Below are 13,920 nucleotides of genomic sequence, written 5' to 3' on the forward strand. Positions count from 1 at the left end.
GGAGAGATAGCTGTTCATATTGGTGATGAAAGACAGTCTGTGCCATCAGCCATGGCACTGGAAGTCCATCTCTGGCTATAATGGACTCATTTAATTTTCTGATTCCAACTACCCTCTTATTTGCCCACAGCTCTGAATTATAGACTCTGTTTGAGAATCATTTCAGATGGGTACAATCAGGCCTACACACTGAAATAGATTTTTGTGCTAATTTTGATCCATATGAATAAAAAGACCACAGATTGTTACTTTTATGTAAAACTTCAGATCTTCTGCTCACATTAAGAACTTGTGCTACATTTATGATCAGGCAGACAGGTCTGCTAATATGTCTGTTTCCATTTACCTTGCTCATTGAAATTCCCCACCAATGTAATAGCATTAGTGTTGTTTCTGCCCATAGGTCAATCTATTCTTATGAAAAAACATCACAATCTTGGTATGTTATCACTTTTTAAAATTTAAGACACTTTATACATAATTGTGGTCTGTTCTTTCAGTTGAAATATATAGCTTCCCCCATTTTCTCTGTGATTATGTAGGTTTTAAATGATGTGTGTGGCCCCAAAATGGGACATTCACATGCTTTGATGTTGGGAGGTATGCTGGTGGTAACCAGTCACTATTTCTCCCTGAAGTGCTCCAAGTCTCAATAGACCCATCTGAGATTATGTAAGGGAGATTTCAAGTCTGACATGAACATATTTGTTCAAAATATCCTTAAAACAGTTTCACTTTGCGAAAGGCTAAAGCTTTGAAGCTATTTAACACTGAAAAAAAATATTAACACTGAAAAATTCTTTGGCACATTCATTTCCCTGAACTGACTTAAAACAATAATCCTGTGCTAATTTAAACAGGATTGGCAGCTGCTTCCACGTGGTCTACAGCGTGCTCTACAACATCTACAAAAGGAATCGCTATGGCAATTACAGGAGAATACGTTGCATATAATGATGTAAACAACAATATTGTATGAAAAGAGAGGTTATCATCATTTCTTATGGGGATTGGGATGCCTTTCATCTCCAAGTATTGTAATAGCAGATGTTTTTATTTTATTTATTTAAAAAAAAATATATAATGCCAATGTGAAGTGCTTTCAGGAGCTGTTAGTTCCAGCATCACATTCCCAGCAAAAAAGTAACATCAAGACTCCAAGAGAATGTCGTTAAATGAAGTGGGTGGCAGGGAGCAGACAAAGGTGTTAATAAGCTGAATCACAGGGTCGCTGGTTGTTGAGCTGCAGTTTGGTTCATGGTGTGGAAAGGCCCCCAGTAGTCTGGTAGTGCAGACAAAATGGCTTTCAGGCTTTTATCATTTGGTGCAGTTCTAGTTCTAATCCACCTTATTTGCACAGAGTTGAAAATCATTTCATGTTCCTTTTCCCTATACACCCCTTAATAAGTACAGACAGGCCTTGCAGGCTGATACAAATCCATGAGCATTTGCACCATTTGCACCATCATGTCTTGATTTATGAAATTTAGGTCCATTTGATGATCAGTGCATGCAGTGACACATGTGATCCACAAGAGGGCAGTCTAGCACTGTCATTTCCACTGTGAAGCCACATTCACATTCTAGTCAAGAAGGCACAGCTCAGGAACAGCATGGGGTTGTTCAGATTTAAGTCCTTTGTCTGGAAACCAATTGGACGACAATGCCAACGGGCCACTCCACTAAGCATGGCAGGGTGAACGCCCGATAATGCCTCCTGTTTCTACTAACATAGAATTATTGATCTGTGAGGATGGCAAGGGCTATTTCTCAGTGCTGGTTTGTAGTTCAATCATTTCAATACTTTACGGTCAACAAAGTAAAAAACAAAACAAAACAGAAAGCAATACATAGTCTCTTTCTCTCATACATTCACGCACATGCACTCTTTCACAAACGCCCACACACGCACACACACATACACACACACACTACAAAGCATAGGAGTACATCCATCAGAAAGGGAATGCACATGGGTGTATTTTGGAAATGGGCCGATTTGGTTCTCCTTTTCCCTGCTGTAGTTGAAATGCATAGAAGAAAGAACAAACAGAGAGCTTACATATTCCCTGTGGCATTAAAAAATAACATCAGATTATATTACTAGTTTTAGCTCATAAAATGCCCATGAGATTCTGTATAGTAGACTAACTGGGTACTTCAACTTGAGAAATGCAAAACAAAGTGAGGGATTAAGAAAAAAAGCTGGGTTCAGTTTTTGCATATGTCATAGCAAAGTATTCAGTATAAAATGTTCTTGTCTTTTTCTGTAAGAGTTTCAGTTTCAGGTCTTGATTTTAATTGCATACGTACAACTTAACACATCTGGTGGCTCCTGGAAACCAAAAGGACAGAAGAAAAACCATCCTCACCATGTCTTTGATTTGCTACACTTTCTCAGCTTAATACTAGTAGAGGCACACGGTCTCTGCCATATCCACCAATTCCATTTGGCTAGAAAAATGAATTTTCGGCGAGGAAACACAGCTTCCACAGCAAGGGAAAACGCGTGGGTAGCACTGCCGAGACGGCCTCTTCTGTTGCGTCCGTTTAGCGATGTGCCATTTTGTATGCGTGTGTCACACGGTGGTCTCGCTCTTCCAGACGCCGCCTTTCATGCCCGCCGAGCCCTGCGATTGGTCAGTGCCGCTCATGTCCAGCTCCAGCACGGAGCTCTTTAGGGTGCCGTTGGGCGCGGGCGCGGGCGGGGCGAGGGGGGCGCTGTTGAGCGGGTAGGAGCTGCGCTTGGCATCCCGCTCGGCGGCGGCCGCCAGTTTGAGGTTGTCCCGGCTGGCGCTGCGCCTCTGCGTGCCCTGCGTCGCCGCCCTGCTGGCCGCCGAGGGGGGCAACGGGAAGGGCCTGCGCCCGCCGCTGCTGCCCCCATCGCTGCCTTCCGACGGGCTGGTGGCGGCCACCTCGCCCGCCCGCCTCCCGTTGGCCAGCGGCGCGGTCTGGCTCTCCGATTGGCTGTGGCGGAGGCTGCCGTTCTCGCTGGAGGCGTGCCTGTAGCCCGGCTGCGCGTGGTTGAGCTGCTCCAGCCCCGGGGGCCCCAGGGCTCCCACGCTGCCCCCTCCCCCGGCCCCCCGCAGGGCCCGGAGGCGGAAGTGGCCCCGGCCCTCCCCTCGGTGGTGGTACTGGGCGTGGCCCTGCTTAGTCCTCCCAGCCTTCCTCCTCTGCGGCTGCGTGGGGGCTGCGGAGCTGGGGGCCGCCAGCAGGTTGTTGTTGGCCTGCTTGGCCGTGTTGTCGGTGCTGGTGCTGGTGATGGTGCTGGCGGGGGCGCGGGCGGCGTTGCTGGCGTTGTCCTGCGCCACCTGCAGCAGGTTGGTGAGCTTGCAGGGCCCGGGGCCCACGCTGCTGATCCCGCTGGGGGTGGAGGAGGACCTGGCGGACGAGGAGTTGTGGGGGTCCCCCGGGGGCAGGCAGCCCACGAACACCTGGGACCCGCGCTCCGAGGGGCTGGTCTGGGCCCCTGCTGCGGTGGTGCACGGGTGCAGGTAGGCCGGCATGGGCCGGGAGCGGCGGTAGGCCGGGCAGCAGCCGAGCCAGGCGGCCTGGACGTCCAGCCGGCGCAGGCAGTGGTGCACCAGCAGGAAGACCCCCAGGGCGGTGGCCGCCACGCCGTACAGGCAGCTGAACAGCAGGCTCCTGTAGCCCGTCTGCCACACGGCCAGGGCCCCGCAGCTCCACAGCGCCACGTACAGGACGTGCGTGGCCGCCAGCGCCAGGAACTGCGCCTTCAGGGAGTGCTGGTCCTCCAGCGGCATCCCAGCATGCACCGTCCCCGCCGCCGAGTCCGTGGAGAGCAGGCTGGTGCTCCCGCCCAGCGCCGGCTGGCTCTCGGGCAGTGGGGAGGAGACGGGGGAGCCGGAGGCCTCTTTGGAGCCGCGTGACCCCCGACGCCGCAGGCGGGCCACGCTGCACAGGAAGTAGATCCAGGTCACCAGCACCGCCAGGCCCGCAGGGACAAAGAAGGCACCCAAACTCGGCCGACACGCCAGCCAGCAGCTGCCAGAGGTCAGGGGAGAAAAAAGGAGGTCGGTCAGGTCACAGGCTACTAGGCTATCCGTTTTCAGCAGCATTAGGCAGCAGAAGGAAATGTCCACGCCTATTCATCTCCTCATAAAATGGAGGCACTCTCACATTCCAGAGTTCATGTGTATAAAACGAGGCACACTTACTATGGGCTGCCGTCCCCATAGTTGCTTATGTTGACTGCAGCGGTGATCCCGCAAATGATGAGAGGAACTCCACCGGCGATTAAGTAAAACCTGACAGAGGGAGGCAGAGACAAGGAAATGCAGAAACAACCAATAGCTGATGAGTTTAAAAGGGCAGCGGCCAATCTAAATCTGAATCTAATCACAATCTAATAAAGTATCAAAGCAAAGTAAACTTTAAAAAAGTACAATTGCCTTAGATAAGCTTAAGAGAGTTTAAATTAATTGTATTACTTTTTCATCAGGGCTTTAGTTCCTTTGTCACATCCACCAATAATATTTACTATGGGTGTTTTATAAATGTATTCATTTATAAAACACCCATAATATAACAGCTACAGAGGGAAAGATTTTACATTTACTTTCATTTAATTTAATTCTTCATGCATTTTTATTCCTTTAACTTTTATTATTATACATACATTGGAATCAAAATACGTGGCTGCAGTTAAGGAAACATTGACAAATGTTTGTCTGATTTACAGTCACTTCTCTGAAATAAAGACTATGTGAGTTATGTGCTAAGGTTATGTGAGCTTAGATCCATGTGTTTTTCACACGTCAGCTGCCAGAATTTCTCAAAGTAAGGGAAAGTGCAGCAACGGCACATTTGGCAACAGAATCCCTATTCTTTCTGGAATGACGGCTCTTCAGTTCAGTGGAGAAAAGGCCATTGTAGGCCTGGGACTGTTCCCCACAGCTGCTCTGATTCCAGGCCTTGTAGGTGTCTGTGATCTGAAGTAGGCCTCAGATCCCCCCCACCCCCCTCTGTGCGGGTGACGTGTCGCAGGGGCCCGGAGGCCTGTCGTCCAATCAGCAGGGGGCTGTGATTTATCCCCGGGGGCGGGCGCCATCGGAGGGCCGACCCCGAGCCGCGGCGTGGGCGTCGGGGGGGTTTGGGAAAGCAGAGAGGTCAGCCGTGCCCCGCCAGATCACAGACGGGAAAGCGCGGGACGGGGGGGGCTGCAGGGGGGGGCCACGAGGCGACACGGAACCCCCAGCAGCGCCCGGCCGCAGATTTACGATCTTCATCTCCACCTCGTAATCCATTGGTCTTACATTCCAGCGCCCCCCCGCTCGGGGCCCCCCGCCCCGGCCACACATCTGCCGCCGCCGTTGCTCTGTTGTGCCGCGGCGGTTCCGTGCGGTTTGATCCACGCTCTCTCACTCTAACAGACGGGTACGGGTGCTCAGCACAATGGCGCCCTTCATCGCCGCGCAAACTGGGCCATGGATGTCCATTCATAAGCCTGGGATCGTTCAAACCCTGCCCCCTTTGATGACCCTCTTTACCCATTTCACATTTCTCCATGAGCTCATTCCAATCGCTTATTTTTACCTCCTTGAATCCCTTCCTTGCTACGTAGCTCCGCCCATCGAAGGACGCAAGGAAAGGAAGTGTGGAAAGGACACGAGGACGGAGGAATCGAGGAAATGCGTATTAGGCAAATGGAATGTCCTTGTTCTGTCAAGCGTCAGTTTGAAGACATATCAATTACAGATGTGGCAGATGGGGAGGTGGATCCACAGGTCAATAATTTGTAAGTCACACGTTCTGTAGAAAATACTTCTACAAAGGATGCATGTTTCAGGAGTCACCTAGCTCCTCAAGGAGCATTGTACTGGAATGTCCTAAAGGTTGGGGGGACCTCAATTTATCTCTAGGTCAGGCACTGCTCAAGGAGACAAGGATGGATAAAATAAGTGTCAGGCTGATGACATCACGCACCTGAGCATGGGCCGCTGAGTAGGTGGGGTGAGGGTCTCCCCGTCCTGTTGCCGCGGTGTCCGCCAGACAGCCTCTTTGTAGATGACCCTGGCGCTGACCCCGATCCAGAGTAGTGTGGACAAGGAGGAGTAGTGCAGGGCAATGCCCACCTGAGAGAGACACACACAGGGTCATACACCAAGGTGAGGATGCCCTGCAGGGTGATCTGTGCCCTAGTGAAACACAGCTTACCGCCTGGCACACCACCGGGTAGCTGGTCAAGGTGATGCCCCCTGCAAAGACGGCCGTTGTCATGGCGATGTGGAAGCAGATGTTGAGCAGCGTGTGCCAGCTCTTCCTGGAGATGTGGATGGAGCTGACAAAGGACAGAAGAATAAAGACATGTACACACACACACACACGCATACGCACACATACACACAGTACACGTACAGTCTCACACACGTGCTAACACTGCAGATAGCGCTACCTGTGATGCAGGATGTGGGTGATGATGATGGTGAAGAGGCAGAGCAGGAGCACGGCTGTGCAGGTGTAGACCACGGGGTGCAGCACCTCCACAGGGGCGGGCAAGGGGCTGGGGAAGGCAGGCATCTCCTGGGAGAGAGGAGGAAGAGGAGGAGGAAGAGGAGGGATGTGCGAGCGCGTGAGAGGAAGTACTTCAAACACACTCCATAGAGCCCACAAAGAATCAACTGCAGGATCACCCTGAACTGAACTGCTTTTACAACCAATCGGCACGATCTCCCTTGCTACGGACAAGCTCCGAGCGCAGCGCCCCCTACCTGCAGCACGGCGTAGTTGCTGAGCACTGAGCAGCGCAGGGTGGAGACCGTGGCGTCGCTCTGGACGAGCTGGCAGCCCTCCTGGCTCCACCCCCCCTGCAGCTCCAGGGCCTGGGGGCTCCAGTGGGCCGCCATGGGGTCGCTGCCCGGGGACGAGTGGCGCAGGGACACCACCACGGGGTCCGAGAGGTTCCACATGTCACAGCCGTCTGACGGGGGACAGGAAGGGAGCTCAGACTGAGTACACTGGGTCTGCTGTACACTTACATGGGCTCGGTATGGATTTACAGACAAACTAACTAATTTACACAGAAAACTATTCAAAATGACTCATTGATTTGTCTGCAATGCATTTTTCAGTGCATATGGCTTATTATTGATGACTTCAGTTCAGGCAGATTTCATGGATGGGAATTAAAAAAACATTTTATAGTTCCTCCGATGGTTTTTAAAGCTGGTGTTGGCGCTTCGCGGAAGGCTGAGGGGCTCAGTACCTAGGCCCACGTAGATGACGGGGGTGTTGACGCTGCGGCGGCGGGCGTGGTCGGCCGAGCCGCTGGAGTTGCCGGTGTAGGGGAAGAAGCGGCCGGTGCGAAACACCACAAACTGCAGCTTGCAGTCCGAAGGAGCGTCGGGAGGGAAGAGAGAGGCAGGGAGGGACACAGAGGCCAGAGCTACAGCATTCTGTGAGAGAGACAGAGATAGAGAGTGAGAGAGAGAGGGAAGCAGAGAGAGACACAGAGGGAGAGAGAGTGAGACAGGGATAGATGGAGGAAGGGAGGGAGGGGGATAGAGAGAAGTAGAAACAAAGGGAAAGAGACAGTGATGGAGGGAGGGGGGAAAGAGAAGCAGAGATAAAGGGAGAGAGATAAAGAGAGATAAAGAGAGGGAGACAGAGGGAGAGTGACAGAGATGAGATCCATGTAGTCTTTACACTCCCACAATACACCTTCCCATCCACTCTTTTCCTCCCATTAACCTCTTTGATTGAAAGCTCATGATTGGTCAGATGCTGAACTTGGCAACGAGCCCTGTGGCAGACAAAGCCCAGGCCTGTGAGCAGGATTTTACAGGCAGGGGCTGCGCTCACCTTGAGAGGGAAGGAATTGAGGGAGGTGTTGTGGGTCCCGGTGGTGCAGCGGAACCGCAGCTGCTGTTCCTGGGTGGGCTCCGCCCCCTCCATGCCCAGGCCGCCGCCCACGCCCTCGCGCCGCTGGTACACTGTGCAGCTCATGCCGGTGAAGTGGGCGGGCCGGATGAGGTGGGCCTCGATCACGATGTTACGGGACGTCTGTGGGAACCAGAGCAAACTGCTTCAGGGTGTAAGCATTCTCACCAACCCCAGCAAAGAGGAAGCTCGTTTTAATGGAACTGTGAAACAAAGGAATGTAAATGAAAAAGGAAACTCTTCTTCAACCGTGCATAATTCCTATCTGTGAGTGGGGAATTTCCCGACATCTCCCATGTATCTTGAGCCCAGCTGTAGCCTGGCCTCTGACTCCCGCTGACCCTAATTTGCAGCCCAGGGTCACGCAAGCGAGGGTCCCCCGGCTCGGGCCGCAAACGGCACAGTGCTGTCATTGTGCTGGGCTGGAGCCCTACCATGGAGAGGTCCTGGGCGTTGCCGTGGAGCTGAGGCCAGGCCAGGGTCTCCAGCGAGCGCACGATGGAGCTGCAGGCTCTCTCCTCCCGCTGAGCCCGGGACAGGATCTGATCATCCACCTGCATCAGGTTACTGCCCATCTCCACCAGCACCTCCGAGAGCTGAGACACACACATGCGCACGTGCACAGACACACACACATGCATTCGTGCATGCACACACACACGTATACATACATACATGCACACACGTACATACACAGACACACACACACACACGTATGCATGCACGTATACATACGCACACACACGCACGCACATATACATACACACACGCACGCAAATAAAAAAAGAAATTAAAAGTAAGTACACTAAAGGTATAAGTAGACATGAGAAAAAAGACCTGTACAAATGTACAAAAAACTCCCCTCCCAATCCTGGAACATATTAACACTATTATGTTAATAATTATCATTGTCAAATACATATTCAAACACAGTCTACTAACCTCTCGCAGCTGGCCAACGTACTCCATGAATTTTGACATCATCTGGGCCACGTAGAGCACATCCACTGTGTCGGTGAAGCCGGCTGCCTCCAGAGTATAGGTCCGCACCTGGTGTGCCAGGGTCCCTGCATTAGAGGCGTTGATGGGCATCTGCAAACCAAAGAGGGGAAGGGGAGTGGATTTCAATATTACATACTGTCTATGGAGCATTACAGGATTTTAAAACATTTATAATTCAGTTTTAAGATAAAGTGTTCAAAATATCTAATAGAAACTGTACTGTAATAATTGTACTGAATGTACTGTAAAATGGCTTTAAGTCTAATATACACGGATAAGTACATGATACTTCAGGGCATCTGTGGCTGTGGTAGTGTTTATGATCAGGCACTGACCAGGATGAAGGTGTGGAGGACCCGCGTGATGTCATTGGTGTAGTGGCACTGGGAGTAGTCGCCTTCCTCCCAGCGCCCCGAGCGGTCGCAGTAGCGCGTGGCCTTCTTCTGCTCTCCGCTGCCGCTCATGGCCAGGGAGGGGTAGTGCAGCTGCAGGCAGAACTGGTAGGAAGTGATCCCGGCCAGGGTTCTCGGCCACCTGGGAAAACCACAGGGGCGCGTTAATTGTCAGCCCGCGTTGAAGGCGGCCCTGGCGGAACGCCCGTTTTCTTTCTGCCCGCACCTGAACTCTCCCCGGTTGTTTGCGACCCTCTCCTCTGGACAGAAGGAGGCGCTGTTCTCCAGCACCACGATCTCCACGCTGCGGGAGGTGTTGCCCCGCCCCGTGGTCACCACGCACTCCCACTCCCCGTTCGCCTCCACGTGAACGTTGGACAGGATGAGCTCACTGTGTCCAGGAAACAAACAGAATTCCAATGAACACGCTGTCACACCATTGGGTGTATCTCTTATTGTATTATACAGTACATTTGACATTTTTTTATTGACAGCAAATACGTAGCAAATAAAAAATAAAGTGACTCTAAAGAGTGACACTGAGGGACAAGAGTGACTGATAGAGGAGAGATTAGAAGTGAAAGGCAGTGAAGAAATGGGCTTCGTTGAGAACAGAGGGAAGGAAATCCCGCACCTGGTGATGAAGGTGCAGTCGTGCTGAACGCTGTCCTCCAGGCGGACGCCCAGCTCGGAGTCGGAGGTGACCGGCTGGCTGTTGTGCCGCCAGTGCAGCGTGGTGATCTTATCCACCATGGCGGCGCTGCAGTGGAAGGGCAGCCGGTCCCCTTTGAAGACCACCTGGCGCAGGGACGGCAGGAGAGAGAGCGTGTGCAGCTCCAGGGGCCCATCTGAGAAACAGAGACAGCTCAGCGTTTAATGAGACAGTCAGAGACACGCAAAGTAAAGACGCACAGCTTTTTCTTTTTGACACTGACACCTTTTAGCCTCAACTAAATTGACTCTGAAGTGGTTCTAGAAAATCGGCCTTTTCACTGACCACAGAAATTGTTTCCAGATAGTACTATATCACAGCCATACACAGTGGAAATGTTAAGGTCAAAGAACAGGTCATTAAAGTTCAGCTTTTTTGTCCCAGCTTCCAGTCTTCATGAGGTCCCCATTGACCAGCAGGGGGTTGCCAGTGAGCGGTGAGATGCTAGAATCCCTGCTGACTGACCCCTTCCGTCCCTGGTAGATGCTAGAGACAATTGTGCAGAGCTGCTGGCCCAAACACTGGCACAGTCCAGATTTGATAACAGGCCGTGGGGTCAAATTACATTCTGTCATATTAAGTTTGCCAAATGATTTTACCCTGTGTGTCACCAATTCAACACTGAGCGCTAAGCAGGTGCTACTTAATGTAAACAAACTCACCAAATTTACAGAGAAGAAACAACATTTCCAGTACTGCACTTAGGCTGTTGCAATTAGACTACTGCACAAAGCAGTTCATTAGCATAAACAAAATGTATAAAAAATCAGAATCATCCTCAGCTGGCAGAGGTAAAGCTGATGATTCCCCTTTTTCCACTGACGGTTTTGTGGCATTGTGAATATGTGAAATATGATAACATGCAATATAGCAGCTAAAAATAATGTCCTGCTTTCATCAGCCAATATGCTGACCCAGAACTGTTACACTCCATCAGAAAAATCAAAATGATTTTGAAAAATGATTCATTCAGAATTACGGTATGTGGGAAACAGCCAGTGGCTTGTGGGCACTGGAGCCGCACATCTGCTTCAGTTTCAGTGAACTCTGCACAGCTGGAGCTCAAGAAGAGGCTCAACTGCTGATTCCAAATTAGGGAGAGATTATCACCAGAAATGAAGTCAATGAACGAATAAATAATTACAGCAACAGAGCTGTCTGATAGTGGAACATAATTTACGTGTCTATCTGCTCTTTTAAAAGCTTTTTTTAAAAAAAAAAAAGCCATATTCTTGTAAACACAGGATTGAGCAAAAAGGGCTACACGATTCCAGAAACAACAGTGCAAGACAGGAAAACAAATTGTGAAATCACGTCATCTTTTAGGAAGGAACAATTGATGGGCTGTACCACTTCCTCTGCTGGTAAAATATTGCTTATGTTTATACAGGTGTGTGAAGCTCAGAAGCGGACTTGCTAAAGACAAAGGTTTCTCACCAAATACAATGCTAAATCTGTAGTAGGACTTACGTAATGACAGTGTGGATGACAAACATTAGTCAACACAAGGTAGCCGACTCTCTCTGGGGCCACACCCCCTCTGTGTCACTCACCACAAGTCAGCTGACTCTCTCTGAGGCCGCGAAGGGGCTTGCCGTGCAGGCTTCTGGGATACGCACAGAAGGTCTCGTCCCCCAGCCGAGCGGAGCTGGAACGGAAGTACCCAGGAATCCATCGCAGGCCACAGTCACATGACAGGTACTCGGAGTTGAAGTTCCTGAAGGGAGGACGAAGGTTGACAACGTTCGTCAGCTGAGCGCAGGCACTCATTCACTCTAATGGTGCACATGGGAAAAGAGTTAGAACATACACTGGGGCTCATTAAAGGACTAACGTGTCATATGGTGTTGAGGGACAGATTTCTGGAGCAGCCATTAGATACAGAAAGGCTGGTGCATGCACAGATGTCTGGTAAAATGCAGTCCTATGATCACGTGCCTCCTGTTGCCCAGTGTGTCTCTAATATGGCCTCAGACTCTGGTACTCACACAAGTTTCAGGGCAGGCATCTCCTGGAACAGCCCTGGCTCCAAAGATGAGAAGATATTGCTAGAGAGGTTTCTGTAAGACAGACAGACTGACAGTCTTTAATATGTTCCCTTCGGGCCACTTCAAGGCCACGTACATGTCACTGTGTGTTTGAGGCGAGCTCTTACAGCTTGGTGAGGTTGGTCAGCCCCTGGAACATGTCAGCAGTCAGACAGCCAATCCGGTTGTTGGAGAGATCTCTGAGGGAGGAGACACATATTAAAATGTCTCAGATTTCCCTTCTTAACCTCTGACAAACCCTCACAATAATCAGCCTTCCTTCTTGATTGCTTTTTTGCCATTTGCGTTCTCTGCATTAATCCGCCATGCTTTGCTACATTATGCTGTTTTTTGTCTTCTTCTCTGAAATACTTCTGTTTGTCATCTGATCTTTTTTTAAAAACATTTTTTCTCTCCATTCTGGAAGTGGCAGTCGTGCCCCTCTCCCCTGCTGTGTCAGCCGCTCCCCGCGCAGGAGCCACCGCAGCATAAGCCCCGCCTGTGGTGCCTTTGTAGTGCCTTCACTGACCGAGCCACAGGAGCTTTGTCACCTGCTCTCCTCATAATGTATCAATTAGAGCTTTTTAGTCCTCATTAAGCCGCAGCGGCTGAAAGACAAAGGGAAGCACTGCGGCGGGGGCGGGCAGCCCGGCCGCTGGAGTCGCGGTAATGTTTCTGGTTTTTGTTCCGCCCGAGCGTGACTGTAAGAGCGTGATGGATTATTAAGAGGCCCCGGCCTGAATGCTGAAATGCTGAGTGCCTCAAGCACACGGCCTCCTGCATTCATTACGCCTAATAATAACACAATTATGTAGTTAGAAGCTCGGGTGGAGCAAAAACCAGGAACGCTTCTGGTACTCCGGGAGCAGGTTTGCCTGCGCCTGTGCCTCAGATCCGCTGCAGTGTTTGGCCAGGAGCCCCTCCTCGCGCTGTTGACGGAACGAAGCGTTTCTGAAGAAGGGCCGCTTGGAGCACGCGCTTATCCTTCCCTGTTTGTTTGGAGAAGCCCGCGCTTGGCGGGAAAGACGGGAATGGAAACGAGCGCAGTGCAGAGGACAGAGGGGCGGCTCGGGCCGGACCGCAACGTGACCGGGCCCACATGGTCTAAAAGTGGTTTGCGACCGCTGCCCCTTCGGGTACAGCGTACTGTGGAAAACCCTCCGCGAGCCCTTTGAGCCTGCAGCAGCGGGAGAGAGGGGCTCCAGCGCTCACAGCTGTGGCTCTGCTGGGAGAAGCCTGGCTCGAGGCGCACAAACGCAAAAGCAAGGCTGGGCTGCTGGTCTCCAAGCCGGGTCCTCATGAGAGCCTGCTCATATCAGATTCACTCTCAGCTTTAATACAAAGGCCCACTTTATTTCAATTTCTTCTTTTTTTGGTGTAGGTTTCTCTTTTTTAATTCTCTCTTTCCTTCAAGGAATGTGTTGGCACTGTGCGTTCTTTTATCTGCATTTATCCAGCTGTTTGCATCAGGAAACATAAATATTTGCCACCGTTACTTCAAATATTGTGCAGAGCGATTAAATCTCACCCACAAAAAAACCACAACTCACAGTTTGCGAAGCTCAGTCAGACCTAGGAAGGCTCCGGGCATGATGGTGCTGATAAGATTGTCCCTGAGGTCTCTGCAGACGAACAGACAGGAGAAAAAATGCTTCATAAGTCGATGACACATTCATACATGCTGCTGTCTCTCAGAGGAAGGGTGTGTGGGTGCTACTGCGCATTTTGTGTAAAGACGCTAAACAGGAAGGCTAGCAACACGCTGGGCACCTGGAACTGTTCTCGGAAGCCAGTATCAAAAGTGCAGCAAGGTCAGCAAATTCTATTCATGGATGCTGATGAATTGGGACAGATAGTGTGATTTGACCCAAGTCTTACTGGTGGAAGG

The 13,920-nt window shown here is 50.9% G+C and overlaps 1 protein-coding gene across 1 annotated transcript in view; it reads right to left on the minus strand.

The window, feature by feature from the left end:
* Positions 1-1,071: 1,071 nt before the first annotated feature.
* Positions 1,072-13,920, minus strand: part of adgra2 (adhesion G protein-coupled receptor A2) — a 45,519-nt gene continuing 32,670 nt past the window's right edge. The window contains exons 3-19 of the mRNA XM_035380175.1: positions 13,583-13,654; positions 12,161-12,232; positions 11,994-12,065; positions 11,559-11,722; positions 9,928-10,141; positions 9,520-9,684; positions 9,237-9,435; positions 8,842-8,991; positions 8,334-8,495; positions 7,822-8,022; positions 7,226-7,415; positions 6,732-6,940; positions 6,416-6,543; positions 6,178-6,301; positions 5,947-6,095; positions 4,179-4,268; positions 1,072-4,005 (exon numbers count right to left, since the gene is read on the minus strand). Of these exons, the coding sequence (XP_035236066.1) occupies positions 2,580-4,005; positions 4,179-4,268; positions 5,947-6,095; positions 6,178-6,301; positions 6,416-6,543; positions 6,732-6,940; positions 7,226-7,415; positions 7,822-8,022; positions 8,334-8,495; positions 8,842-8,991; positions 9,237-9,435; positions 9,520-9,684; positions 9,928-10,141; positions 11,559-11,722; positions 11,994-12,065; positions 12,161-12,232; positions 13,583-13,654 (3,787 nt within the window). The 3' untranslated portion in view covers positions 1,072-2,579. The remainder of the gene's footprint in view (positions 4,006-4,178; positions 4,269-5,946; positions 6,096-6,177; positions 6,302-6,415; positions 6,544-6,731; positions 6,941-7,225; positions 7,416-7,821; positions 8,023-8,333; positions 8,496-8,841; positions 8,992-9,236; positions 9,436-9,519; positions 9,685-9,927; positions 10,142-11,558; positions 11,723-11,993; positions 12,066-12,160; positions 12,233-13,582; positions 13,655-13,920) is intronic.

Source organism: Anguilla anguilla, chromosome 10 (assembly GCF_013347855.1).
Source record: "Anguilla anguilla isolate fAngAng1 chromosome 10, fAngAng1.pri, whole genome shotgun sequence".
Classification (NCBI taxonomy): Eukaryota; Metazoa; Chordata; class Actinopteri; order Anguilliformes; family Anguillidae; genus Anguilla; species Anguilla anguilla.